Source organism: Populus alba, chromosome 1, assembly GCF_005239225.2.
Source record: "Populus alba chromosome 1, ASM523922v2, whole genome shotgun sequence".
In the NCBI taxonomy this organism is placed as follows: domain Eukaryota; kingdom Viridiplantae; phylum Streptophyta; class Magnoliopsida; order Malpighiales; family Salicaceae; genus Populus; species Populus alba.
This window is the reverse complement of record NC_133284.1, coordinates 6486968-6514320: the sequence shown is the minus strand read 5'-3', so window position 1 is coordinate 6514320 and position 27353 is coordinate 6486968. Positions and strand designations below refer to the sequence as shown.

The following is a 27353-nucleotide window of genomic DNA, read 5'->3' as shown; positions in this document are numbered from 1 at the left end:
TGTCCTTGACCTCTTCTAGTGGTGTTTCTAACACCTCTTTCTCTGAATCTTGTATTCCAAGATCCTCTTTCTTGAAATTGCTGAAATCCTCCTCATCTTTGTTGACTTCTTCTTTGAGTGGTATATCCACTTGTTGAAGTCTCCATTTGCTCATATCTGTCCTTGAGAGACAACTTTGATTGTAAGGCATGCTCAATTGCCTTATCTCCATTTCTTTTCACAATCTTTTGCTTATGAGCTTGCAAAGAACTCATAAGCTCATCCACCATCAACTTGTCCACTTCTTTGGACTCTTTAATAGTGACAACAACAAAATCAAATTTTAGATCTAGGGATCTCAATTTTTTTTCCAGTAATTCGAGCATCTATAAAGGCTTCTTCATTTCTCTCATCTGATTGACTATCACTATAATTCTTGTGTGACACTCAGAAATAGATTATGAGGGCTTCATTTGCAACAATTCAAATTCACCTCGCAAAGATTGCAAATGAAGCTTTTTGATTCTGTTAGCACTTTTGTATTTTTATTAGAGAGCCTCTCATATCTCCTTTAATGTTTCTGCGGAAGTAATAATCTCAAATATGGCTTCATCAAGACCTTGATAGATGATGGTCTTTACTTCGTTGTCTTTCTTTCTATTTGCTTTGAGGACTTGCTTCTCGGCCTCTTGCAGAGCATCTTTTACTTCTTTGGTCTCTGGTTCATCATAACCATATTGCACAATCTCTATACACTCTTGTGAACCAAGAAATGCCTTCAATTTGATACACCAACTATCATAGTTGTCTTTAGTTAGCTTCGGGATGAGTGTTTGTGCATTTTCTGTAGTTATTTTTCTCTTTGAATCACTATATCACCTTTTGGGAGTCAAATTTGGCAAAACAGACACCATATATGGATTCAAAATGCTCAAAATAGTAGGGAACCGGTCTGACTTTGTTAAAAATAGGTCAAAAATAGGTTGAACTAGTCAAAAAACCGATTCTGGACGTCGGGCGGTTCGCTGGGGGTTGAACCAGGAATATTCTCTTGGCTCGGCTTGGCGGCGGCTCGACGCGGCTCAAATATGGCCTGCGTGTGGCTCAGTTGTCTTCTTCCTCGGGGCGCATAGGATGCACGTGAGCTACAGTGATTGAAGTTTTAAGGCATGTATAGGTTACCTCTTGCTCCGATGAAGCTGATTTTTGCATCGGTGAGTTCGTATGGATGAAACCTACACCGTGGAATGATCAAAATGTGTTTAATTTTGACAACTTTAAAAATTCAAGTATATCCCAAAACTCTTCTGTTTTCTAACGAATGGGGCTCTGATACCAATTGTTGGTGGGAGAAACCACTGGTGGTGACTTTGAAACACTCAGAGGGGATAAAACACACTGTTTTATTTCAACAACAATAAGCTTACAATAGCTAAACAAAAGCTTAATACACGCCCTCTCTTTCTCTCTAGTGTTTCTCTCTAATCTATCCTCATACAATAACATAAACTTAGCTACCTATTTATACACAAAATGAAAGTAAAAAAAAAAAAAATCAAACTTCAAGTGTGAAGGCGGCAGGGGGCTGGCAGTTTGAGAAGTCGTTGGCGGGACTGCAGGCAATGACTTGGTGGCCATGGTTGGTGATTTCCTTCCTTGACCTTCTAAATTGAATTTAATGCAATGCAACACTATTGCTTTTATGATAATGCACTAATTTCGTGATTCCAACCACTTCGGTTGTTTCTTTAGACACATTCACCTACTTTAATACTATATATTATCAACAGAATATAAGGAATTCACTATATATAGAGAGAAGTATATTGTTTATAATTCAATTTAATTGGATATTCTTGATGAAAAATAAGTGAATTTGATGAATTTCTTTAAAGATACTTCTTTGTCAATTTGACATAGATATATACCGTGTCTTTTTTAATAATAATATTAGAACAATTGAACAATTAAGACTTAAGTTGAATATGAAAATCTCGGATTCAGATCTTAAGAGAGGGGAGGGCTATCGATGCTAGACACCCCGGTTATATATTAAGAAGAAAAGAAAATCCAGCTGAAGGAGTTACTGGATTTGCTAAAGTGATCGGTAACGTTGAGACGTTGAGTCAGGAAAAGGTGTTAATTACGCAAGAGAAAATATTGAAGTAGCTTCTCAATTTTACCCAAGAGAAAATTTATTTGATTATTCATATAATTTCTATTTTTTACACTAAAGTCCACACATAACTATGATTTAAACCTTAATTTTATATATAAAAAAATAATTTGTTTTATTTTTATTTTTTAAAAATCTATTTCTCATTTATTTTGCATAAAAAACTCATATCATAATAATTTTAACTAAATACATTTAAAAAAAAAAAACTACAATTAAAAATATGTTTTTTTTTTTTATATATATAAAAACACTAAACTTTTTCTTTCTTGCAAAAAGTCAATGTCCTTATCGCTCGTGAATCCTGGAAACGTACGTACGGGGATGTACTTTGGAGCAGCAATTATTAGAAAACTCAAATTATTGAAGTAATTAGTGTCTATATATATAATGCTGACCGAAGAACATGTATTCAATATATTATTTGAAAAGAGAAGTCAAGACCCGGCAAATCAACCAAGAAAAAAAGAGAGTATTATTTCCTCATTCAAGACGTCATTGCAGCTTAAAATCTAACAGGCCAGCTATATATATATATATATATATATATATATATATAGAGTAAATGAAACATTATTGCAATAATAATTGGCAGTATTATAGTAGTTTAACGAAGTCAGAGACACTTATATCTTAAAATAAACGAAAAGAGGACAATAATTAGAGTTGAGAATTTCATGAAGATGGGTAAGCAATCTGCGTGTGTGTTGACTAGCTGAGATTCTTCAATTCATGCCAACTAAAGGCGCATCCATGGGAAAGTTCATGAACTGTCAGATTCGTGCATCGAGTTGCTAATTTCCTTTTCTTTCTGATTTGTCTTCTTCTATATTACAACCATGCCTACTGAAATTATAAAACAAGGTTTTAAAAATTAAGTTTGTTATAAAAGCTTTATTTCTTATAAAAAAAAAAAAAATTCTCGGACCTAATTAACTTCCTTCATTCGTGCATTACAAGTTTTCATATCAACTTATATGAAATTTATGAGTTTTAAGTTTTTTTATGATAACATCAGCAATTACTTTATGAATAATTATAAATGAATCTACCATGCATTTTTTTTTAAAGAAAATTACTCATGAATATCCAATGAGAATTGTTGCTACCCAATTTTGACCCATATTTTTTGAAATTTTTTTTCAGAAAAATAAAAAAATAGTAAAAAAACAAAGAAAAACCCAAAAAACGTATTTTTGATATATTTACATAGTTTTTAGCATTTTCAATGTCATCTCAAAATAATTTAAATTTTTAAAAGTATTTGGAATATGTTCAACTCTTAACACGTAAATTTTATAATCACTGATTTTTCTTGTTGAGTCAACGTTGAAATTGCCTATTTTCAAAAATACAAAAAAATAAGAAAAAATCAAAATTTACACAAAAAAAAAAAGAAAAGAAAAGGAAAAGTTGAGGGATCAATTTGGAAACCTAGCAACATTTCTCCTATAAATATCATGCTACAATGAAAAAAAGGGGCCGAGATGAATTTACTCGCGAGGGCGGAGAAAATTTTTTGGGGAGACGAAAAATGGTGAAAAAAAGGAAAAGGAAAACAAAACCCTAAAAAGCCTAATCTTCTCCATGCTAGGCCGTGATGCCCCCTCCCTTGATAAAAAAAACCAGATCCCCCTCAGCTGTGACCTTTTCCCTTGGGCCATTTCGTCTTCCCTGGAGCTGCCCCTTGCCTTTGAAAAAAGGCAAAAAACCAGAAAACCTTCAGCCGGTTCTCTCCCAAAACCATCAAAAGACTCCCCTTCTCCCAACACCAGGCCACCCTTCTCCTCCAAAAAACAAACCGGCCCCTCTCCATTTCTTTTCCTCTTCTGGAGCCACCGAACACATACTCTCAGCCTCCACAGACTACCCAAACCAGCCTTCTCCGTCTTCACCGATATGTCATCCTCTAGCTCACAGAACAAGAGCCACCATTTCCAATATCTCACTCAGTCGTTTCTCCTTCACCATCACCGTGCAGCTCATGAAGACCCGGCAACCCCTCTTCTTTTCTACATCTCCTTCAACCAGCCCCGGAACCAGCCAAAGGACAGCAGCCCCACAGGCCATTCACCCCGATTTGCTCCTTCCCCTCCAACCGAGAGGGAGCAGCCCACAGGCCCTCGTCTTCGCCAAGACACGAACCGGCCACCTACAGCTGCACAAACCGGATGGAAACCCAGAGCCTAGCAGCCGGCATCCCCCTTGATCTTGCTGCCACCTGAAACAGAGAAGAAGGTGAAACAAAAAGAACAAGAACAAATCTGCAGAAGAAACAAATTTGAAACAAGGGAAGACTGAGAGCAGATCTAAAAAAGAAAGAAAATTAAAACCAAATGTCTTGCGTTTTTTTCTTCTTCTGCAAGTAACGATGGCTGCCAGCCTGCCACCACGGGCAGGGAAGAGAAGAGAGGAGGAAACCGTTCCAAAACCCCCTGCTTGTCGGACTTTCTTGCGGCGGCGCATGAACCCACGCGCCGCCAGTGGCGGTTGCACGTGGAGGAGACACGCCGCCACTGTTCCTCCATTTCCAGAAGTCCTCCTCTGCAATTCCGGGATGTTTAGGGGTCTGTTTTGTAATTTTTACATGCTGAAACATGAGTTTAAAATTACCGTTAGTATTTTTGTTTAATTTATATTATTTTATAATATGTAAAGCTGATGCATAGTAAAAAAATGGTGTTACGGTGGGTGTTTGTATTTTCTTTTATGTATGTTTTTTTGTTAATGTAAAGAAAAAAGAGACATATAATAAAAAGAAGAAAAAGGAATTGAATGTTTTAATTTGAATATGGTCAAGTATTTTAAGGATAAATAAAATTAAGTTGTATTTCCCATGAAAATATAAGAACATGTTTCTACATATTTTGGGATTTAATAACTGATTTATTAAAGTCTTAAGAATTTGATTAATATTTCAAATTTTTAAATCACATCAAAATCATGAAGCAGCTTATCTCAGGTAGGGTGTGCTAGGGGTGCTAATATATTTCCTGACTACAACCAGTCTCTTATCCATGAATCTCTAACAAGACTAGTACACCCGAATTTCCTAGCAACCCTCAATTGAATATTATGTGGCAACTTCAATGAACCAATCAAGCAAACGAAACGAAAATATCACCGACCAATCGCCGCGCGGGTGACTTGCGACAAGAATAAAGTATTTATTTTTCTATTTTAGTAAATTTTTCTCAAACTAATTATTTTTTATCACATATAGTCATATAAAATTAACAAGATATTATAATTATTTTTTTAATCGAAACTTACGTTGCATATCATAATAAGCTTTTAAAAAATACATATTTTGTTAAAATTGTTGTGAGATTGATTTTTGCATATAAATAAATAAATAACATATTTTTTTTTTATGAATGAACAAAAATGACTTCTTTGTAAGTATAGGTGAAAGATTTGTTGTGTCGGTGGTATTGATGGGTGAAGAATTGTATAATATGGTCTCGTAGTATAATGACATTGTGTTTGTTTTTCAAACTAGTAAGTAGAAGTGTGTTTGATTTTCAATTCGGTAAGTAGAAGTTTTTTGGTTTAAGTTGGGTAAAACAAATTATTTTTTGAGAGCTTTCTTATTGGAAGACTAATATTCTCCACTATAATCTAGATGTCATGCTTATTAGAAAAAAAATATTAGAAAATATTTTTAACATGATAATAGACATAAAAGGAAAGATAAAGGACAACATTAATGTTATAATGGATATACCTTTGTTTTGTCACCATAAAAATATAAAGTTAATTTATGATGGGTCACGGGTTGCAAAACCCAAAGCCAATTTTGCCTTAGACAAAAATACATAATTACATGTCTATCAATAACTTAAGAGCTTATGTTTTTCTTATGGATATGTTTCGAACAAATCCAGATTGTTGAATTTGAAGGATTGCATATTGTATAGAAATGAATAGTCATGACTATCATATGTTTATGCAAACACTCATTTCACTTTCTTAAAATGATCTATTGCTAAAAGGAATATAGGATTCACTCACAAAGATTAATTATTTTTGTAGAGATATATGTTTTAACAAGTTGTATACCTAATACATGGAGAAGCTTGAAATGAATATCGTCCAAAAAATCTGCAAACTTGAGAAAATATTCTTTTCATCCCGCTTCAACTCAATAGAGTATCTACCAATACATTTACCGTTTGAGACAAAAATTGAAGGTCTTGTCCAATATAGATAAATATATGAATTTGAGAGGTTAAAGATTACATATGTATCCTAAATAAATTCTATTGAATTTATTTTTTTAAAAAAAATAAAAACATTCACTTTTTCAATCTTTATTCAACTTTATGTAAATTTATTTTTATATAATATAAGTCTTGTATATTGAAGCCTCAACATACATCTTATTTTATTAATTATTTTTATGGTCTTTCTATGTATTTTTTATTTATTTTAGTGGTTGTGGAAATTATATAAAAATAAATTTCAATTCATTATAATTATCACAAATACTCTTCTTTAAACTTTGTTTACTTTTTGTTTAATGAATTATGGTTCTTATGAAAAAAAAAATAGTAAAAAAACAAGAGATATCACATGAATCATTAAAGGTGTTTTTGAAAATTGAAATACATTTTTACTTCATGATATTATTCATTGTTTTTAATATGAATATCTTTTTTTATAATAGTATAATTGGTTAAAATATTAATCGCTACCAACACATGAACATTTTTTTTACATTAAAATAAATTTCGGCCCAGATGGGGTGTGGCGCTGGCACCCATTTAGGTTTTTTTCTCAAAATTTCGTCATCTGTAAGCCAGTTCAACTGTACCAATCACCATTCCTACTATTAATAATCTACTGTTGCTAATAAAAGTCAAGAGTTTATTAACATATCTTTAGATTCGCAACATGTTTTTATCAAGAACACCAGTACAACAACAAACCAACGCCTAGCACACCCTCCATGAACTGCTTTTCCTTTTTTGGTACAAGATCCTTCATCTTGCTAAGAAGCAGACGGCAGCAAACAGCAGGGCAACTATAATTAAGCAGACCAGAATTTTCTTAATTATATCATACTTCATATGTCATTCCAACCCTCAGAAGTCTGGTTCGAGGGATCGCCAGAACTGTCTGCCCTTGTCTGAAGTTTTTCCTTAGAAAACCATAACCATAATCAACAACTAGTTTCTTGAACCAGGATGATTCTGGTTTTGCCACCACTTCAGCTTCTCCTATGAGATAAATCACACCTTTCTCCATTGCTTTCTGCACAAACTGCATCTCTTCTGCGGCACCTTTTGGGACAGAGGCATGTATCATTCCACCAGAAGAATTTGCCGATTCAATCCCATTCACTGACTGAGTGGAACGTGATGATGCATTGATTGATTGAATGGAAACTGAAGAAATACTGGGTTGATTAGGCTGCTGTGGCGATTCTTCAACATGAACTGCTGGAGATACTTTGGTTTTTCCGTCTTTCACTGCTAGTAGAGTGGAATGTTGGATGTTATCTTCTTCTGGTGCTGATTCGTTGTTGCCTCCTTCACGAATGAAGTGTTCATGGCGGATGAATTCTTTCAAGTTTTCAACCAACTGGCGTTCAAATTCGTGGGGCTCCTCAGTGGCATCTTTATATCCATACCTCACAATACAACGGAACATCCTGTGTTCTCTTGGCTCAACTTGTCGGAACAAGAACCGCTCCTCAAGTGCCACTTTACTTATTGGAATAGACTTAATTGAAACAAACACTAGAACCGAGTGTGTGGAAGGTATGTTGGAAATGAAGTGAGGGAATATTGGAGGAATGCCCTGCACAAGCTCAGAGTACAGAAGTCCTATTCCTGGTAGCCGGTTTATATCTGTTCTTGCCGCCAGATCTCTGACATATTCACTAGAAACCTTGTTGTGAAGCTCATAGATGTACCTCTCTCTCTGCACATAATGCCATATCCCCATTGATATCATTAGGATAAGTGAAAATGCCAGTGGAAGGTACCCACCTTGTTTAAATTTGTATAGGACAGATGATAAATACACGGCCTCTATAGCACCAAATCCGAAGAAGAAGAGAGCAATCCACCAAATCCTTGTCTTCCATATAACTAACATTATGAGTGTAACCATACAAGTTGTGATTACCATAACAGCAACCACAGCAATTCCTGCATTCAGAGAAGTTCACCACAGCAATTACACAAGTGGTAGAGACCAATACGGCATTCAAATATTAGTTCTCCCCTGAACTATCATCTTCCTTACTTTAAGATAGAGATAAATTTTGGAATGTGCGAACCAAATCAATTTTGAAATGTCTATTTTTCATTTTTACTGAACCAATTGTACTTGATTCTGAGAGGAAAGTCATCATTAACCACAACCTTGAAGTGTTTCCTCATGATACTTTATTTCATAGACATATGTTCCCAACCCAGCTGTGAATGTAAATCCTATACAAAGTGGGTTGATAATTTCAATGAGTTTTGGTGGTTATATAGGAATTCTTCAACCCGAGAATTAAGATTAATAAATTCTTCAGTAAAATAAATAGAGCTTTCAAGTTTGAAGATCCTAGGAGCTTACCATATGCATGGCCGATCTTTTCAGTAGTCTTGAATGTAAAACAGACGACAACGCAGGCAACCATAAGCAAGTAGTTGACCTCAGGTATGTAAACTTGACCCTCGTACTTTGCAGAAGTGTGAACAACTTTGACTCTAGGAAAACAACCAAGACTCAGGGATTGAGAGATGATTGCAAACGCTCCTGATATCATGGCTTGGCTAGCAATAATTGCAGCAGCTACAGCAACAACAAATGTCGGCCAATACAATGGATCTGCATGCCCCAGTTAAAATAAACAACTCAAATCAGTTAATGTTTTTTTTCCTGGTGAATGATAAAGAAAAATCGGATCATTTCTCGATAAAGTCGATCCTTATATTTCTTATTACCATTCCAATTTCATCGAATATCCTAGAGAGGACAGTCGTTTAATGCTTCAAGTTTTGTTTGTGCTGTAGCTATGTATAAAGTATTTTAGCTGCACCAAGAAGTAATTTGACATGGTTGCAGCAGTTTTTTCTTACTCATCAGGAAATACCTGGAATAGACTTGTAGAAGGTATCAGACACATCATCTTTGAATTTGGTGAGGTATGCGGCTTGCCCACTATATGCAGCTACTAGTGCCGGAAAAACGATGCTGGAAAAACTAATCTGCATAGGAGTAGAAAAGAGGAGGCGGTTGTAACCTTAAATTGGCAGAATAGTGGAGTCTAACAATAGAATACATCACACAAGTATTATATTATCAGTCTGGTAATCATGACTAAGGCAACACCGACGACTATGAATCATGAGTCTGTAGCACAAGGACATGGTCCGTGATTCAATTAATTAATCACTGTAAGTTCGGGTGCTAGCTTGGTGTCCTCTCATATACAATTGTGGACCCTTCTAAGCATTCTTGGATAGCTAAAACCGAGAGGTGAAAGAAATTTGGAAATGCACAGACACTCACTTGGATCGCTCGCAAGTTGAAGTGACCCAGATCAGCAAACATAGCTTCCGTTCCTGTCACCTAACCAGTTAGAGACAAAAAGGTATACATGCCGTCTAAAAATACCCGACTCAATCTGCGAAACTCTTACTCACCTGTTATGCAGAGAACTACTCCGCCAAGTGAAATCCATCCTTGCTTGCCATTTCTTTTGAAGTAATCAATCATGTATTTTGGATTGAAAGCACGTAGTACACCGATATCATATTTGAACAAATTATAAAGACCGATTCCACCGATGAATGAAAACCACAACAAGATAACTGGAGCAAATGCAAAGCCCACTTTATCGGTGCCCAGTCTTTGAACAGAGAATAGAACAATCAAGATTGCTATTGAAATGCCCACAACAGCATCTGCACGTATAATTAAACAAGCTTAACGTTGTTGAAAGAAGTAGTCCTTGATAATAATTACCACCCAAATGCTATAAAATTAAGACCAGTAGTACTAGTGAAGTTAATTATAAAGCGTGTGATGGAAGAAAATTAAATTCTGCATGTTTTGAAGATCATGTATATTTTCTCTCGCTCTCGCTCTCCCTCTCTCTATGAACTATGCATAATAGTACCTTCGCCAAGAGACTTGATCCCACTCACTGCTGAAAGAACTGCAAAAGAAAATTTGTTAGTCTTACAAGTCAGTATTTCTCTGAAGTACAGTAACTAATATGCTCAGATAAGCTGAAAACATGGTTGGCTGCAGAAAAACCTGAAATGCATGGAGTGAGGACACCGTCTCCAATAACCATGGAAGTTCCTAGGATGGTGATTATGAAAAGTACGATTTTAATTATTTTACTACTTTCCATCTTCTCTCTGATCATGTGAGCACGCCTCAACTGATTGGATGGTGTGTCGAGTCTGTAGTTGGAGAGCTGGTGGTCCTCTGGCTGGTCATTTGGAATTAAGGCCACCTTCGCAGATCGGCATATCAATGAATAGAGTGCAAATGTTCCACCTGTTAAAGGGTACGACTACTCGTGATCGAATGATATCTAGGTTTACCAAAACGTACATGGACTTTCTAGCTAGCCATGTAAAAGAGTTTTTTGGTCCAAGCTTTAAGAATAGAAAGGATATTTGATAAATAATCTACGACAATTTAATTTACAGAAACATGTGTAAGAACATGTCAGTGAACACGGTCGTTTTATCATAAACTTTGACAGAGACAGACGACAAAGATCATGCCAGAAAACACTACATAAGAGTTTAGAGTTGTGTATATATATAGTTAAGCAGCCAAGATTTAACTTCAATGATTTGGGATTGGTCTTATATTAATGAGATTTTGGTTAGCTTACCATCACCGTTGTCGTTGGCCCGCAGAACAATGAAGACGTACTTGAGCAAAGGCACCAGCACAATGGTGTAGATTATTAGGGACAATACCCCAAGAATGTCTTGGTCATGGTTAATACCCTCGGTGAAAGTGCTTTCATATACGTAAAGCGGAGATGTTCCTATATCTCCATACACTACTCCAATGCTCTGAAATGCCAAACTCAACGTCCTCTGCCAATTAGTCTGCACATTTTTACGCAGATAACAAGGATTAAATAATTAACGAGGATTTCTGATTGGCATGTATTATAAAGCACAAGTAAATGACCTTAGAGGTGTGAGCACCGTGGCTGTGAGACATGGAAACTCTACCAGCCTCCAGGTTGAGTGAGTCGACGCGACGCAGGTTTCCCCATGATATCTTTCGACCTTTCAGCTTATTTTCCACCTTTGTTTCTTCTTCCATTTGCATTTGGTTTGTTTCCAACTCTTGCTCTGCCATCCTCCTTTAACTGCCGTGTTTCTGTGAAGCTGCTCAGCTTCTTGGATTTATAGGCGTCCTGAAATCAGATATGATAATTAATTAATTCACAATTACTCCAATGATTCCTTCCGGATTCTAGGTAGTGAGGTCAGAGATAATAATTAGTTAATGTATTAATCATTATTCTAATGTGTCCTTCCAATGCCGCTTTCAAGTCTCATTCAGTAGAGAGACGTGTCGGATAGCTAGATCCTAGTGGTATTTTTTTTTCCTTTTACTCCAATGATTTAATTTATAATAATATTGAAGTCAAATACTGCATATGATGATGATTTATTTTATATACCATTCCATAATATTCCTCGGTTGAACAAAAGAATACCACTAGGATTTATTTTATATACTGCATATAATGCGTTTTTGGTTTCCATTTTTCTAATTCAGAAAAAAGAACAAAAGAATTCAAGCATAAACAAATTAACTAACGTGCCGAGCATGTCACGGCATAATGGCTGTTCAATTATGATTTTAACTTGAAGAACATGCAGTATGGTTTACTTAGGCAGAATATTAATTAAAAAAATAATATAATAGAGATTGCTATTAATTACTAAATGAAAGAGAAAATGCATTCCTTGAAGAACATGTAGTATGGTTTAATTAGGCAGAAAACGTATACTTATGTGTGTGATATATGCTAGCATACTGAAGAACAGCATGTATTCAATATATTATTTGAAATGAGAAATCAAGAACCGGCAAATCAACCCAAAGAAAAAAAGAGAGGTTGTTTCCTAATTCAAGACGTCGTTGTAGCTTGTAAATCTAACAAGCCAGCTTTTTATACTTTTCTACCACTCCAAATACAGGGACTATATATATATATATATATATATATATATATATATATATATATATATATATATATATATAGAGAGAGAGAGAGAGAGAGAGAGAGAGAGAGAGTGAGTAAATGAAACATTTTTGCAATAATTGGCAATATTTTAGTAGTTTAACGAAGTCAGAGATACTTACGTATTAAAATAAACCACCCGTGCCGTTAAACAAGAGGACTTTAATTAGAGTTGAGAATATATATATATATATATATATATATTATATATATATATAGAGAGAGAGAGAGAGAGAGAGAGTAAATGAAACATTATTGCAATAATTGGCAATATTTTAGTAGTTTAACGAAGTCAGAGATACTTACGTATTAAAATAAACCACCCGTGCCGTTAAACAAGAGGACTTTAATTAGAGTTGAGAATTTCATGAAGATGAGGCGGTTCTTTCATAAGATATCTGTGTGTGTTTGTGTTGACTTCTTGATATTCTTCAATTCATGCCAACTAAAGGTGCATCCATGGGAAACTTCATGAACTGTATCAGATTCATTAAGTTGTTAATTTCCTTTTCTTTTTTTTCTTTTTTTTTTTGATTTACGTGGGTGTCCGGGCTAGCTTGCGCGCACCACGACTAATCCTACGGCTCACTGAACTTCCTGCAAACCCAGTGAACATGTAAGGCACCGCGGGGATGACAGGCATACACGCTGAGGCTTGAACCCTAGATGCAGAGGCAAAGGAAACCCTTTGCCACTGCTGGGCTACAAGCCTCGGTGTTATTTTCAACCATAATTTCCTTTTCTTTCTCTATCATGATTTGTCTTCTTCTATATTTTCAACCATGCCTACAGAAATTATAAACCAAGGTATTAAAAATTATGTTTGTTATACAAGCTTTATTTCTCAAAAAAAAAAATAATTACTTAAGATTTTTATATTTATTATGCTAATTAAAAAACCGACCCGATGGTTTCTTGACCGCTGCATGAATTAAAAAAAGGTCTTCTACATGTCAAATATACATTCTTGAAAGTAATTTGGCATTGATGTATTGTGATGATTTTCCTATCTAAAGAAAGTGAAATAAATTGTGCATATATATATCAAGTTTTATTTTTTGATAAAAAAATTCACAATAAGAAAAATCATTTTTTTGCCTACTTGCTCTTAATATATTCATAGACTAAAAAAACAGTCTTTAGACGTTAGAGTTTTACTAAATTCCAACTTTTGGATGTCATTGGTGTCTTCCTTGAACTATATATATTTTTTAATTCTTCTTTTAAGGATAGTTTCAATATGTAAATAACATATTATCAACCTATTTAGTATTATTATGTTGTATGGTGTTGCATTGTATTGTGACTATTGTGTTTCGTTTTTCGATGTCATGCTGTGGGGTAAAAATAATATTTAGTAATTAATTATTATGTTACATATATAAATGTTTAAAAGGACTAAATAGTTTAAAATATACAATATCGGTTAAGAAATAATATAAATTTTATCACGGGATTTCATTTAATAACTTAAGCTATTGAGTTGAATTGATTTTTTGACATGATATCAGAGTCTTGATGACGAAACAATCATGAGTTCGAATTTCACCATCCCTATTTATTTGATCAAAATTAAGCACAAGGTAAAATAAACATGTACAAGGACCTCACCTAATAACTCAAGCTATTGGGTTAAGTTGATTTTTTGATATGATTTATAAGAGTTCGGCTAAAAATATTTTAATAAATGCCCTTTGTTTATGTTAAATAATTTATGACTTCTTAAACTTTAAGTAACTTGTGTTCATAGTTTTTATGAAATAATTATTAAGTTAGAAAAGTTGAATAAAGCAATAATATATATAGACACACATCATTGCAATAAAATTAATGATATAAGAAATACAATTATGTAAAACACTAGCTAGCATATTTGATATGTATAATTAAAAAAAAAATGACAGAGAAAGTGTTCATATAATTAATTTAAAAAAGACCTTATATTAACCAAACATTGTTTTTAATTAAAAGGAAGTGATACCCTACTTTGATTTCAAAACAAAATAATTATTAACCAAACACTCTGTTGATCAGTGCTTGTCGACACACTCTTTTCACACGGTTTAATAAGTCTTCATTGTTTAATTTTAGAAGAAGGTTAGCTGACGCCAAAAGACGTCGAATTGTGTTTTTCGATGATCTGAAGTGACTCTTTCAAATCGGAAGGGAGATGCACCCATTAATTTATGGCCCCAGTCGGCATCGTCTAACTGGCTTGTTAGCCTAGCTGCATATTTAACTCAGTAAAGTTGATTAATTCCAAGTTAAATGTGACGCTTCTATAAAATGAGGTGGGATCGAGCTTTTAATTATGACCTTTTTTTATTTACAACCAAGAGGCTTGGATATATACCACCCGGTGAGCAATAAAAATCGGACTATTTTTTGATGAGTTGACTTCTACAAAATATAATTTATCATGTCATATTTTATTCTAAACGCAATAAATTTATTTTATTTAACTTCACTATCTCCATCTACACGACCTCGACATGTATGTGTGCGTGTCATGGAGTGGAAAATTTTGCAAAGCATGTATGCTTACTTGTACAAAATACAAGTTTAAATTATAATAATATTAATTACACTACATAATTATATTAAAAAAATTCATAAAAAGATGTGATATTTGTAAAATTTAATTGGCATTTTAATTTTGTTTCCAGTAATTTTTTAGTCAATGTTATTCCATGTTGGAGAGCCATGGATACTAGAAGCATTCTCAAATAAATTATGTAAATAATGAAATTAAAAATAGTTTAATGAGACAATAAAAATAGAATATTGTTGTTTTTATGATGTATTAATAATTCATTTTATAATAATGTAATTCAAAACTATAAAATTATTGCATGTTGATTCTAGTTATTTTATTATCAAAATCACTTTCAAAAGTAGTTTTAACTAAACATAGTTGAGCTATTTTTTATTCAACAACAATTTAAACCATAATTTTAACTAAAAGCTATATTTTATTCAACAAAGCACAACTAAAAGTGATTTTTTTGTATTTGATATTATGGTACACGATACTTTTCAAAAGTGCTTTTTTATTTCGAAATGTATTAAAATAATTTTTTTTTTAGATTTTGTTTTTGTTTTTGACATCAACATATATATCAAAATTATATATAAAAAAATATTAAAAAAATATCAATTTGATTTTTTTTCAACACCCTTTTAAAATGTATCTAAACATAATTGAAAATGCACCCAAATCAATTTTATTTTTTTTCAAACCACAATTTTTAACTTTCTTTTAATCCAATATCTTAGAGTTGGAGAGGTATAGACAATAATGATGATCATATCTACGGATCCTACCATGTTTGGTTGTGGTCACACGACATTGTGTTCCTTGCCTCCTAGGACCATATTTCAACCTTTTTGTCTTGTAATGTATCCTACTCACCAAGCGTCAACCTTATCGTACCATGTATAGAGTATGTAATCAGGGATAAGTTGGGCAATTACATTTTTTAAAAAAACAGCAAATTGATATAGGAGCAAATGTTTTTAGCAAAATAGTATCGTTTGAAATAGAACGGATTTCACATGATTTATTCATTGTTAATAGATTGATTGGGGAATATAGGTCTTTTCCACTTTTTTAGCACACTAAATTTACTAAATTACTCTTAAAAGCAAGATAATTATTTGGAGTCCAAGGGCTTTTTAATACTTTTACTTTTTTAAAGCATGATAAAATTACTGAATTACACTTTAAGCAAAATAAAAAAAAAATCTTGTTTACATGGATTTTTGATATTTTAATCAAACTAAGGTGGAATATAGTATTTTAATAAATATAAATATTATTTTAAAAAAATGGTTAATGTATGTACGCATTACCGCATGGTTAAGCAGTGCATGTTGCATCGCCCAATGACGACCTTCAAGTGAGCACTGTTAGGATTATTTTGGTGGCCATTCCATACCTGAGCAACAACCTTTTTCTTTTTGCTTCCTTTTTTTTTTTTTTTTCTTGATTTCCATTCATTCATGACCCTCCAAACTTTTAAAGCAATCATTCAATTTATTTTTTCATAAAATTTAGTCTCTATTCTTTTTATTATTATTTGTTATTTAAAATAATTTATAAAATTAAAATTATTTTTCAATTTTATCCTTTATTTTTTCATATATCAGATTTAATTCTCATTCTTTTAATTTCTATTTATTTTATTTGAGTTAATTTTTTAAATTGAATTTGTTTTTATGATTTCATCCTCCTTTCATTTTTTTTTCTTTATCAGATTTGATTCTCATTCTTTTAATTGTTATTTTTTTTTTACTTTGATAAAAATTTTAAATTGATTTTTTTTTTCTGGTGTTATCCTTCAATATAAAATTAATTTGGAATTCAACTTCTTACTTGATTTTGAGTTTGGGATTTCATGTGTTACAAGTTTAAGATATTCACCTAAATTTGCCTTTTCTTTCCCATTCTTCTAATCTCTCTTTTTTTTTCTTTCAAATTTCGTCCTTTATCCTTTATTTAAATGGAGAATGAGCTTCATTATTTTTTATTATTTTCTTTCTATAGGATTTCTCACTAATTTTTAAAATGACTTAGGTTATTACATATCTTTTTATTTGTCATTTTTTATTAAATTTAGTTTTTTTAAAAATATTTTTTTCTTTAAATTAAATTAAATTAAATGATTAAATATAAGCATAATATGCTTACTTTACAATATTTTTTTTGGTTTACTTTCCGAGTTGTTGCTTTGATGGCGTGGGTGGTCTTTTTCAATGTCGTTGTGCAACCTTTTGCAATGATGTTAAAACCATCTCGTCGTGCAACCTTTCAAGTATAATATTGACAACTCATTTTTATGGTTAATTATTGCTATTTTTTTCGTTTTATTTATTGTTGATTCTTTTTTTTTTTTCATCATATAATGAAATTAACCAATCCTATTAAATCCCTTCAATTCAATGACCTAAGTCTTAGGTTTTTCTTGCTTTTTAAAAAACGCTAGTGTCATCTAAACATTTTTTTATGCTTGGAAAAATTTGACCTGAAACATGGTATATCACATGCCATCTATCTAGTGTCTCTTTAATCCTCATCCTAGATTACACAGGTTCGAGGTAGGGGAAAACATTTTTCTCATCAGGTTTAGGCATGTTTGGGGATTTTCTACTGATAAAATGAGTATATTTTTTTAGAAAATTATATATTTGTAATTAATATTTTATAGTTAAAATTCAATGAAAAATCACTATTAAGTCCATATAAATGTGGGGTTTGACCATAACTCTTATCAATGGCTAAATACTAGGGGTGAACAAAAAAATCAAAAAACCGATTAAACCCGTTAGACTTTTAAAAAAACTGACTGGTTCAGTTCGGTTTAGGTTATATAAACCAAAAACCCAAAAAATCAAACCGAACCCAAACCGAAAAAAAAAAACTAAGCCAAACCAGAAAAAAAAAAAAAAAGCCAAACCGGGAAAAACCAAGCCAAATAAAAAAACCGAGCCAAACCGGTTTGAATCGTTTTTTATTCTAAAATAACCAAACCAAACCGAAACCGGTCAGTTTGAACAGGTTCAGTTTCTGTTTTTTTTTTTTAAACTAGGTTGGTTATTTTTTTTGATAAAAACTGAACCGAACTGAAAATGATCACCCTTACTAAATACTAAGTATTTGGCTCATGCTTCATTAAGGGTTGAATCATTTTTTTAACATAAAAAAATACGCAAGCGTCGACATGTATTTTCTATTTTCAATTAAAATATTTACTACGAACTCAAAATTTAATGTATATGAAATAAATTTTTCAAATATCAAGATGGTGACATCTTGATCAATCTAGGTTAACTTGAGATAACCCATCAAATCAACAACTTGATAATGGACTTGACATGGTTTAATAATATGGTTTTTTAAAAATAATTCTTATTTAATTATATGACAAAAAAATATATATGTTATCCGAAAAAAAAATTGATAAAATTTAAAATATATGTTTTTAGGAAAAGTTGATTGTAGTGGCAACTGACTTGATGCATATGAAGGCTCGACCACCATTATGGTGGAAGGGTTGGCCAAAAAATTCATTTTCACATCTATTTTCACCTAAAACACATCCAAAACACGATAAAGACTTTTCTAATCCACATACCAACCTCACAAAACCTCAAAATCACTAAAAAGAAATATATGAAAATCAACCAAATAAAAAAATCTAAACAATACTTGATCTATTTTCTTAGGCATATTTATATGAAAAGACCATCATAATCAAAACTCCTTTAATTGAATGAAATCCTTTGATACCAAAATTGATTATTTTTATTGTCGTAATGTAGCAACCAATATCTTTTTTTTCTGTTCTCTCAAAATAAATTTTTGAGCCAAAATAAATTTTTTTTTTTTAAGAGTGGTTGTGTATTTTCTATGTGTTTTACATTATGGTTCCTTTTCTTTTAATTTTTATTTCTACCATAATTTAAAATTTTATCTCATGAAATTAGGTCATAAAAAGATTAAATAAAAATAATTTGAGATGACATTTGACAAAAAAAAAATGAGGGTGAGGAGCTTCACTGTTTATATAAATAATGAAGTGCCTGGAGAAAAAAACCCAAGATCTAGTTATATTGATAATGATAATATAAATAATCAAAATATAATTTAAACAAAACTTTATTTTAAAAGATCAATCATTTAAGAAATACATGATAAAAAAACAAAAAACAATATGTCACTTACGTTCAGATTGGGTTTCTTATGAAATAGGAAGCATGTTTCCTTCCTTCATCCTTGTTTGCTTAAAGGAAAGAAAAACCCCTCACTCCCACCTTATGGGATCGGGTTTTGATGGGTATCATCAAGGCGGTAATTTTATCATCCTTAATTGTAACCTATAAATAGACTTGACCACTTTGGTAATAAATTACAATAAATTTACAATCAACATAGAAGATCATGTATACTAAATATTTATCCAAACTTACATTTAATATCAAAATAAAATCTAAATACATTCTAAGTATGCAAAAAAAAATTAAGAATTTGATTTAAATAAATAAAAATACTTACTTGTTAAGCTATTAAACTTTAATTGAGCTGAGAAAGTAGTTTTTATTGGTTCTTTATTCCAAATCATTTATTACTTTTTACTTGGTGCAACTAGGATATATACAATATTTTTTTCAAGATTGTCACACCAATACCTTGTTTAGATGTATTTCAAAAAAAAAATCTATAAACCGAAGATAATGGACTCAAGCGTCTTCAACAAAACACAATCTAAGCTCTAGATTGGAAGAGAAAACAATTTTTTTTAAAAAAAAGTGAGAAAAGTGTGTAAAATCAAGAAAAATAGTGCAAAAAAACTCCTTATCCACCCCGTTGTTTTATAATGGGTTTTGAAATCAAAACTAATAAAAAATTAATCCTAATAATTACCATAGAAAATTGTCTCAGGCCTTGAAAGAAAATCAGTCTTTTGTGTGGCTAGTAATTTCTTATTATAATTTCCCACCATTATCAAATTTGATTACCTGCTATAAAACCATAATTAAACCTGAATATTTTAGCTTGAAATATGATGGTTTTTAGCTAAAAAACCTATTTGGATTTAAAGAAACTCTTTTGAAAAAAAACTGATTAGATTTATGAGTTGGACTAAATAAAACAATGGACTAACAAAAATAAATTTGTATTGGCTAAAAACATGTTTTATAATAAACTCAAATTTAAAAACAAAATATATTAGTAAAAAACAAACTCAAACTTAAGGCACTGGCCTGAGCCAAGTGTGTGCATGTAGATTAAATACATACTACTTTTCTAAGTATTATGTGTGAATCTTCAACTTCCATTATATAAAAGAACAAAAATATTTTTTTTATACGGAATAGAGTCTTAAGTTTTATAAAAATATATCAACTAAAAGTTTTTTATATTAATTTTTAATCAATGTTAATATTCTATATTTCTATTAAAGAACAATTTCCAACACAATTTTAATCATTGACCTTCCATATATCCATTAATCATAATTTTTATTAAATAAATTTAAACACCTTGTACTTTGTGGCAAGCCCGCTTCCTATAGCCTCCAAACAAATCTTGAATCAGACCCCATAATGAATTGCATGCTCAACCTAACACTAGGTGCTTAAGATGGGTCTCAAGTTAATCATTGGTTGTGATGGCTTTTTTCCCAATCATATAAAAAATATTTAGTAAGTTAAATAGTTTTTACTTTCATATTGGTCCTTAACATAATTACATTTTAAATTTTAATTTTATAAAAATTAAAATAATATATTTTTTATTCATGAAAACATGTTTAAAAAATTATTATATCAAAAAAATAAATAAAATATTAATTTTTTTAAAAAAATCTTCAAAACAATAAAAGAAACTGCAGCAGCCTTCTTAGATCCAGACGTTCAGTAGGAGGCATGGATTTTTGTTCTTCTGGACAATGAGGAACTGGCTCTTCGGGCAGTGCTTTTACCAAAGGCTTACAAATCTCTGGATCCAACGGATGAGGCCAGGCCTGGATATGCAAAAAGAAAAGACATGGCGCATCAGTCTTGACCCTCGGGCCTCGCCTCTATATTCAAACAGAAAAGACATGGTATCTGGTTCATCTGCAGCGACGTCCCCTGTTTCGGATTGATGGCAGCTGGTAGTGGTACTCTCCTTCTCTCTCTGTTTTTTTTTTTTTTTAATTACTGATGTTGCCATGTGCATTCACAATAAATAGTCGGTAATGTTTTCTTATTTTAAACGCTTATTTATGAGTGGAAAGTTTAGCTCACTCTATATCATCTGTAATCTCAGAGAAACTAGAAATTAATGCATATATGGTGAGTATTAAGAACCTGTGGTTACAATACATGTAACACATGGATGGCGTCGAAAAAGTACGGAATTAATAACAAAATCTCAAATTATACATGTTTAATTGCTTGGTGTTGGTTCCTATACACTATAGTTAAAAGTCGTTCAAGACCTCCTCCTACATGTGTTTTGTGGTTTAAAGAAAAGAGAAGAGAATTCACACATTTCAGAGCATGTCAATTTGAGGATTTTGCTAATATCTGGTGCCATCTTAAGTTTTCATAGGCTAACTTAATCATTATTTAAGTTTAGAGATTATTGGGATCAGACAACAGCAGAGGTGGATAATTCATAACTACATGTGGTTGTTCTTTGTTTACTATCTTGTCTCTCATCTCATGGCCATCAGAGCGTATGTGTAGAAACAGTTCATTATTCCATTCAAAGATAGTTCTTACACCAAAATAGACAATGGTTATAGAATTCTCTGTTCAGTTTGACAACTGAAGTCTGCTTGTGTTCACTGTACAATGTTTTGAAGCCTCTCTTATGTTTCTAGTTTGAGATTTTTCCTGGAATGAATACTTCGAATTATGCGTAAGTATGAAATTGAATTCTAAAGCATCACATGGCTTACATGGCAGTACTCAGTACGGCTCCGTCTCATTTACATCAAAGCTAGTCGAAAGCAGGTGGAAGGCATTGGCTGATGCTCTCTGTTTTGGGCCCTAACTTCTGTTCTTCTCCGAACTATCAAGTCTCTAGTTTTTAGTCGCTCTGTGCGTCTCCTAGCTTTGTCCACATGATGTTTCTGTTTCGGTTTATTGACTACAAGAGGTAAATTCAGAAATATGAAGATTGCTCTGGAATGATGCTCATCTGCCTAAGCACTAGAGCTACTTTCTTTTTGAGTACATCTTCATGGAGAAGCTGAATGAGGATCCTCTCGGACTTTTGAAAAAATGGTTCAATGATCTGTGTGTGGTTTATGATTTTCTGGAAGAGATCCAGGGCTTTGCTTTTGGCCGATAAGCTTCCCTTCTCCAGAACTTGTAGAATGCCCACCACTCCCTGGTTGTCTACAATTGCAGCAGTTGCATGGGATTGTGTGTTGTGGTCAGCTAGCAATGTTTCAAGTGCTGTTAAAGCAGCCTCTGCCACACCATCATCTGTCTCGCTCAGTGCTCTAACAAGTGGCTTCACTGCATCTGCCTTGACAAGGCAGAAGGTGTCTCTTGGTGAACAGGCATCACCATGAACAGCACAGAGACTTTCGTTCACTGCTGAGGTTGAGCAGCACCAGGACATGCTGGGTAACAGGTTCATCACATGTAGCAATGCCATGGAGTTCTTGGGTTCCTTTGCCATAAGGGTTGCTTCAGGCTTTGAGGAGCTGGTTGATTGAGATATATGGGCTAGTGCAATGGCTGTCCGCTTCTTGGCAAGGGAGCTGCCACTGGAGAGGATTCGAACTAGTGATGGGTATACTTCAAGCTTGCCCACTTGTCTTTGAAGGTCCGGTTTGGTGGGCTCTGTAAAATGTAAAAGTGCCGCTAGAGCATTCTCCAGAAGAGATGAGTCTACGTTAGCAGATGCGCGGATTCCCTCATTTTCCTCTTCTGTGCAAATCACCTCACGAATGGCTTTTAATGCTTCTGATTTCTTCAATATTTCATCAATAATGATATCATCCTTGGGAAGCTGGCCGATGATTGCAGCGGCAATGGACCTTTCTTCAATATCCAATGAACAAGTGAGAAAGGCTACTAAAGTGTTGATGGCAGTTTCTTTCCAAGGAGATGGTGGGAGAGGAACTCCATCAGGGTGATTATCAGAAATACAGCTTACGAGTTTCAGTACCCATCTTTTCACCTCACGCTGATCACCATCCAGTGCAGCGAATAGTTGAACAATTGCATCCCGATCTGATCGGATTAGGTTTTGAGCTGTCTGAGATTTAGAGCTAAGTTCAAGCAGCAGGTGCAAGAACTGAATCTTAGTTTCAGGATCAGAAATGAAAACCAACTGCATAAAGAGTCTCACATTGTGCTCTGATTGCAGCTCCTGCAGGTCCTGATGCATCTCGAATTCAGGACGCTGACAGGCCCCAACCAATAGAGCAAGGATCTCACCAGCTTCTTGTTTCAAGTGTGAACTAGATCCTACAAATGAGATGAGGCCTAGAAGAAGCGGTATCATCACAGAATCTGATAGAAGCTGCTTTACAATATGAGGGTATACCATTAGCTTCTTAACGCATTTGAGGCATACTGATTTGTATGCTGGAGAGTTTGCAGAGAGCATCTGTATCAGACTTCGTATAAATTTTCCATCTTCCAAGTCCTTAAGGTTATTTTCTTTAAGTTGCATCTTTATCAAATCGGCTGCCATCAATGCTCTGCTTTCTTGGGGTCCTGCGTGAAGATATTGGTTGAGCGACTCATGGGAACAGTGGTAGTAAGGTATTATGCCAGGCATGTCTCTTTAAAAAAAAAAAAATGAGAGAGAGAAAGAAGAAGAAGAACCTTGGTTGAAACGAGCAACAAACGGTTGAAAATGTCCAGCTTCAGCCATCTTGATTACAAAGGAGGTGTTGCAAGAAAGATTCTGCAACGTGCTCTTGGCTTTCTGCGACACATCTGGATTGTCATTTTGGAGTAAAGAAACCAAGAGAGGAATGCAGTCTTTTGTTTCTCCTATTTTTTCTCTGAGAGTTTCCTTTTTGGACAACTCCAACAAAACTGCAATAGCATCTGGTCCTTTTTCACCTCTGTAGATCTGCTTAACAATGCGGCGAACCACACCTGCTTCTACTATGACTTCCTGCAATTCCACATAACAGGAATTTACACAACAGGTCAAATTCGAAATGCAAGATCGTAAATATTCAAGCTCTGCATCCAGCAATTCCACATAACAGGAATTTACACAACAGGTCAAATTCGAAATTCAAGATAGTAAATATTCAAGCTCTGCATACCTTGTGATTATCACAGTGCTTAGCCAGGTAGTAAAGACATTTCAGAGTTGCCGAGGTGTCCAGTCTCTTGTGCTTTAAGAATTCCACTAATTTTGGAACGAGTCCACCCTCTGCAACTTTGATTGCATAACGGGGAATTTCTATCAGAAATTGCATGTTCTCTAAGGCCTTATTTTGTCGAGAATAGTCATTGCTATTGATTCCTGAGACTGCAGCTTGAAATTTTAAGTCCAAGTCTCTTAGCTTCCACGCATCTATAGAGCTTCGGAGACTTACATTTGGTGTAAGCTCCAAAGATTGTAGCTCCTCTCCACAGGTGGGACAATTCCTCTCTCCTCTGTTGAAGCAGTCCTGAATTGCCTTTCTTTCAAAGCTGTGGCCACAGAAAATTGCAACAGGGTCTGTCATCATCTCATTGCACAGTGGGCATATGAATGAGTTGATTGGGTATTGCTGGTGGTGCATAGAAATTTCTTCATTTTGCGGCCTTGTAACAATTTCGGTGCTGTATAACAACTGTATCAGTTGAGCTAATTGAAGTGCCTCCGCCTGCTTCTTTTGATCCTCCATCTCCTCCTTCTCCTGCTTCAAAAGAGCCAGCTCATTTTGCACCAGGGATGCATTTTCTCTTGCACCAACAGCTTCTGCAATCTTCTCAAGAAGTTTCATGGAATTCTCTTGGTTTCGGCTATGCTGAGATATTGATTTTCCAATCTCAAAAGCTAATGTTTCTGTTGCAACTGTTGATCGGAATTCGATTGACCTCAGATTGTTGATGATCTGGTCCATCATGGTTTTCAGGTTCAGTGACATATCAAGATTGACCAGGTGGAATGAGGAGATGGTCATGGCCATCTCTTTCGACAAGTTTTGCATCTGCAAACGTATTGAGTGTGAGTGTAGTAAAAGGCGGAGACAGCTTCCAGATTTGTAGCTTTTGATAATCTTGGCAGCTTCTCTCAGCTGAGAATTCAAGGTCTCTAATGCAGCTTTTGTAGATTCTAAACCCATTGCTGATTCAACTCTTTTGGCATCCAAAGCCCGAAGGAGGGTGCTTAGCTCTGAGATGCTTCTAGAGAATTCTTGCAAGCTGTCCTTTTCAAGAACCACATCCCTTGTTTCGGTAACGATCTCCATTGCTTGAAATGTCACCTTGCTCCACAATTCCTGCAGTACTGCCGCCCCTACATCCTCAATTCCAAGATTGAAATCCATAGAATCCGTTGGAAACTGCTGATTCTTTGCAAATTCGATTCCAGTTTTATGAATTTCCTGCTGTATCAGTCCATTCAATCAACAACTAGTGGCTTCTCCATTGGCATCCTGACCTGTAATCCACTGAATCCAGGACAGGTTAGAATATGAAGCCGTGGAACAAAAATTTGGATACGTGAAGGCCTTCCACCACAACCAGAAGAAATCTTTTCCAATTTGCCTAGTTATTTCTTATTTGTGGAGGGTGGAACTAGCAGGTTTCCATGTGATGGGGCAAAGAAAGAATTTAATTTTTTCTTCTTTTGGGAGTATTGATCAGAACTTAGGATTGGGAGGGATTGAGTAACATTCCTGCAGTTTAGCAGCATGATATCGAGGGAAATTTTGTCAGCCAGCCTCCCTGAAGCACCATTATTGCCAGTTGACAAAGTAATTTTCTACAATATTTGCTCTGGTTATCATGCAATAAATAATGCCGTCTGCAGCTATTGAATATTGCCGATGAATAATCAGCCACGCAGTTTATACCCATCATGAACCGGAAGATTTTGAAGTCACAAGACTTGGTTGTGACTTCAAAAATAAGTTAAGCAGAAAGTTGTATGAAACAGAACGCTATAAAGGGACTAAGCACATCCAAGAGAGGAGGAAAATAAAAGAGGGTTCAAGTTTTGACCTGATGAGAAGCTCAAGCCAAACCGGCCTTAATAACAACGGCAGAACGAGTACGGGATCAGTTTGTAGGAATTCCCTTTCTCCGTCATCGTGAAGGAAGGGAACAGACAGATAAAGTAAATGTGAAACAATGTGGTCTCCGGTTGCATGGAAGAAAGAGCGCAGAAATTGAATAAAAGACTGGTAATGTCAAAAGTTTAGTCTTCAAAGAGATGCGTTCGTTTTGTGTATGTTGACTGGGGATAAACGCTCAAAAAGTTTTCACAGGCCCCATGACAGGAGTGAGTGCATATCTGTCGTGACTCGTGAGAGGTGAAGGGTAATTTACCGCGAGATGTAGTGGCGAAGGCAGACGCGGCTTGTAATGGAAGAGAAACTTTATTAAGATATTAAAAAATAATATAAATTATATTTTTTTTATTAGATTGAAATAATTTTTGATATGATATCAAAGCCTTGATAATCAAGTGGTCACAAGTTTAAATCTTATTATTTTTATTTATTTGATAAAAAATAAATACAAGTTTAATATGAATATGTGCAAGTTTTAAGTTTAAAAAGCTTTTACTTGAGGAAAATGTGTTAGAGAATAATATAAATTATATCTTGAAACCTCACCTAACAATTTAAATTATTGAGTTGAAATATAATCAACCTTATAATTTTTCCATCGTTCAACAACATACTTTTCAAATATTTGTTCTCATTTTTCCACTAGCTATATGACATGCTATTTGTAGAAAAAAAAATTATATTTAGTCAAGAAAAGAAAAAATCAATATAAAACAAAAAAAATAAAAAAATAATAATAACTCGTATTTACTTATTAAAACACTTTCAACTCAAATTATTTGATTGAAAGAATAAATTAAAAATAAAAACATGAAGCTCACAATATTTTTCTCACAAGTTATTGTGGATTCCATGGATTCCTACTATGGTTATATTTTATATTGTAGTAGCTTTTATGTTAAAGTGTTTTTGCTTTTAAAAAAAATATTGAATTGATGTTATTTTTTAATATTTTAGTATGTTAATATTAAAATTAAAAAAATCTAAAAAAAATTTTTTTTTAATATAATTTTTAAAAAAAAAAATTTCATAAAAACATCACGCACTATTAGTGTTTTAGCCCTTTCTGATAGAATGACATTGGCTTGTAAATTAAGCACTCTCCATCCAGCCCATTAGCAGAGACCATGTACAAAAGGGCTGAAAATGTCAGCGACAAAAAATCCAAAGCCTCTCACCAGCAGACCGAGAAATTTCCAGGTAAAGT

General features: G+C 33.6%; 2 protein-coding genes across 2 annotated transcripts; both read right to left on the bottom strand.

Annotated features, from left to right (window-relative positions):
* Positions 1–7003: 7003 nt before the first annotated feature.
* LOC118042874 (potassium transporter 5) lies at positions 7004–11502 on the bottom strand. Its single transcript, XM_035050612.2, has 9 exons — positions 11324–11502; positions 11016–11238; positions 10421–10669; positions 10281–10319; positions 9805–10065; positions 9671–9723; positions 9252–9366; positions 8732–8986; positions 7004–8313 (listed from the first exon to the last, which is right to left on the bottom strand). Exons 1-9 carry the CDS (start codon positions 11495–11497, stop codon positions 7217–7219), a joined length of 2466 nt encoding a protein of 821 aa, XP_034906503.1. The 5' UTR covers positions 11498–11502; the 3' UTR covers positions 7004–7216.
* A 10537-nt stretch (positions 11503–22039) lies between these two features.
* Positions 22040–25399, bottom strand: LOC118042855 (U-box domain-containing protein 43). Its single transcript, XM_035050585.2, has 3 exons — positions 24185–25399; positions 23730–24027; positions 22040–23618 (listed from the first exon to the last, which is right to left on the bottom strand). Exons 1-3 carry the CDS (start codon positions 25397–25399, stop codon positions 22048–22050), a joined length of 3084 nt encoding a protein of 1027 aa, XP_034906476.1. The 3' UTR covers positions 22040–22047.
* Between the last annotated feature and the right edge of the window lie 1954 nt (positions 25400–27353).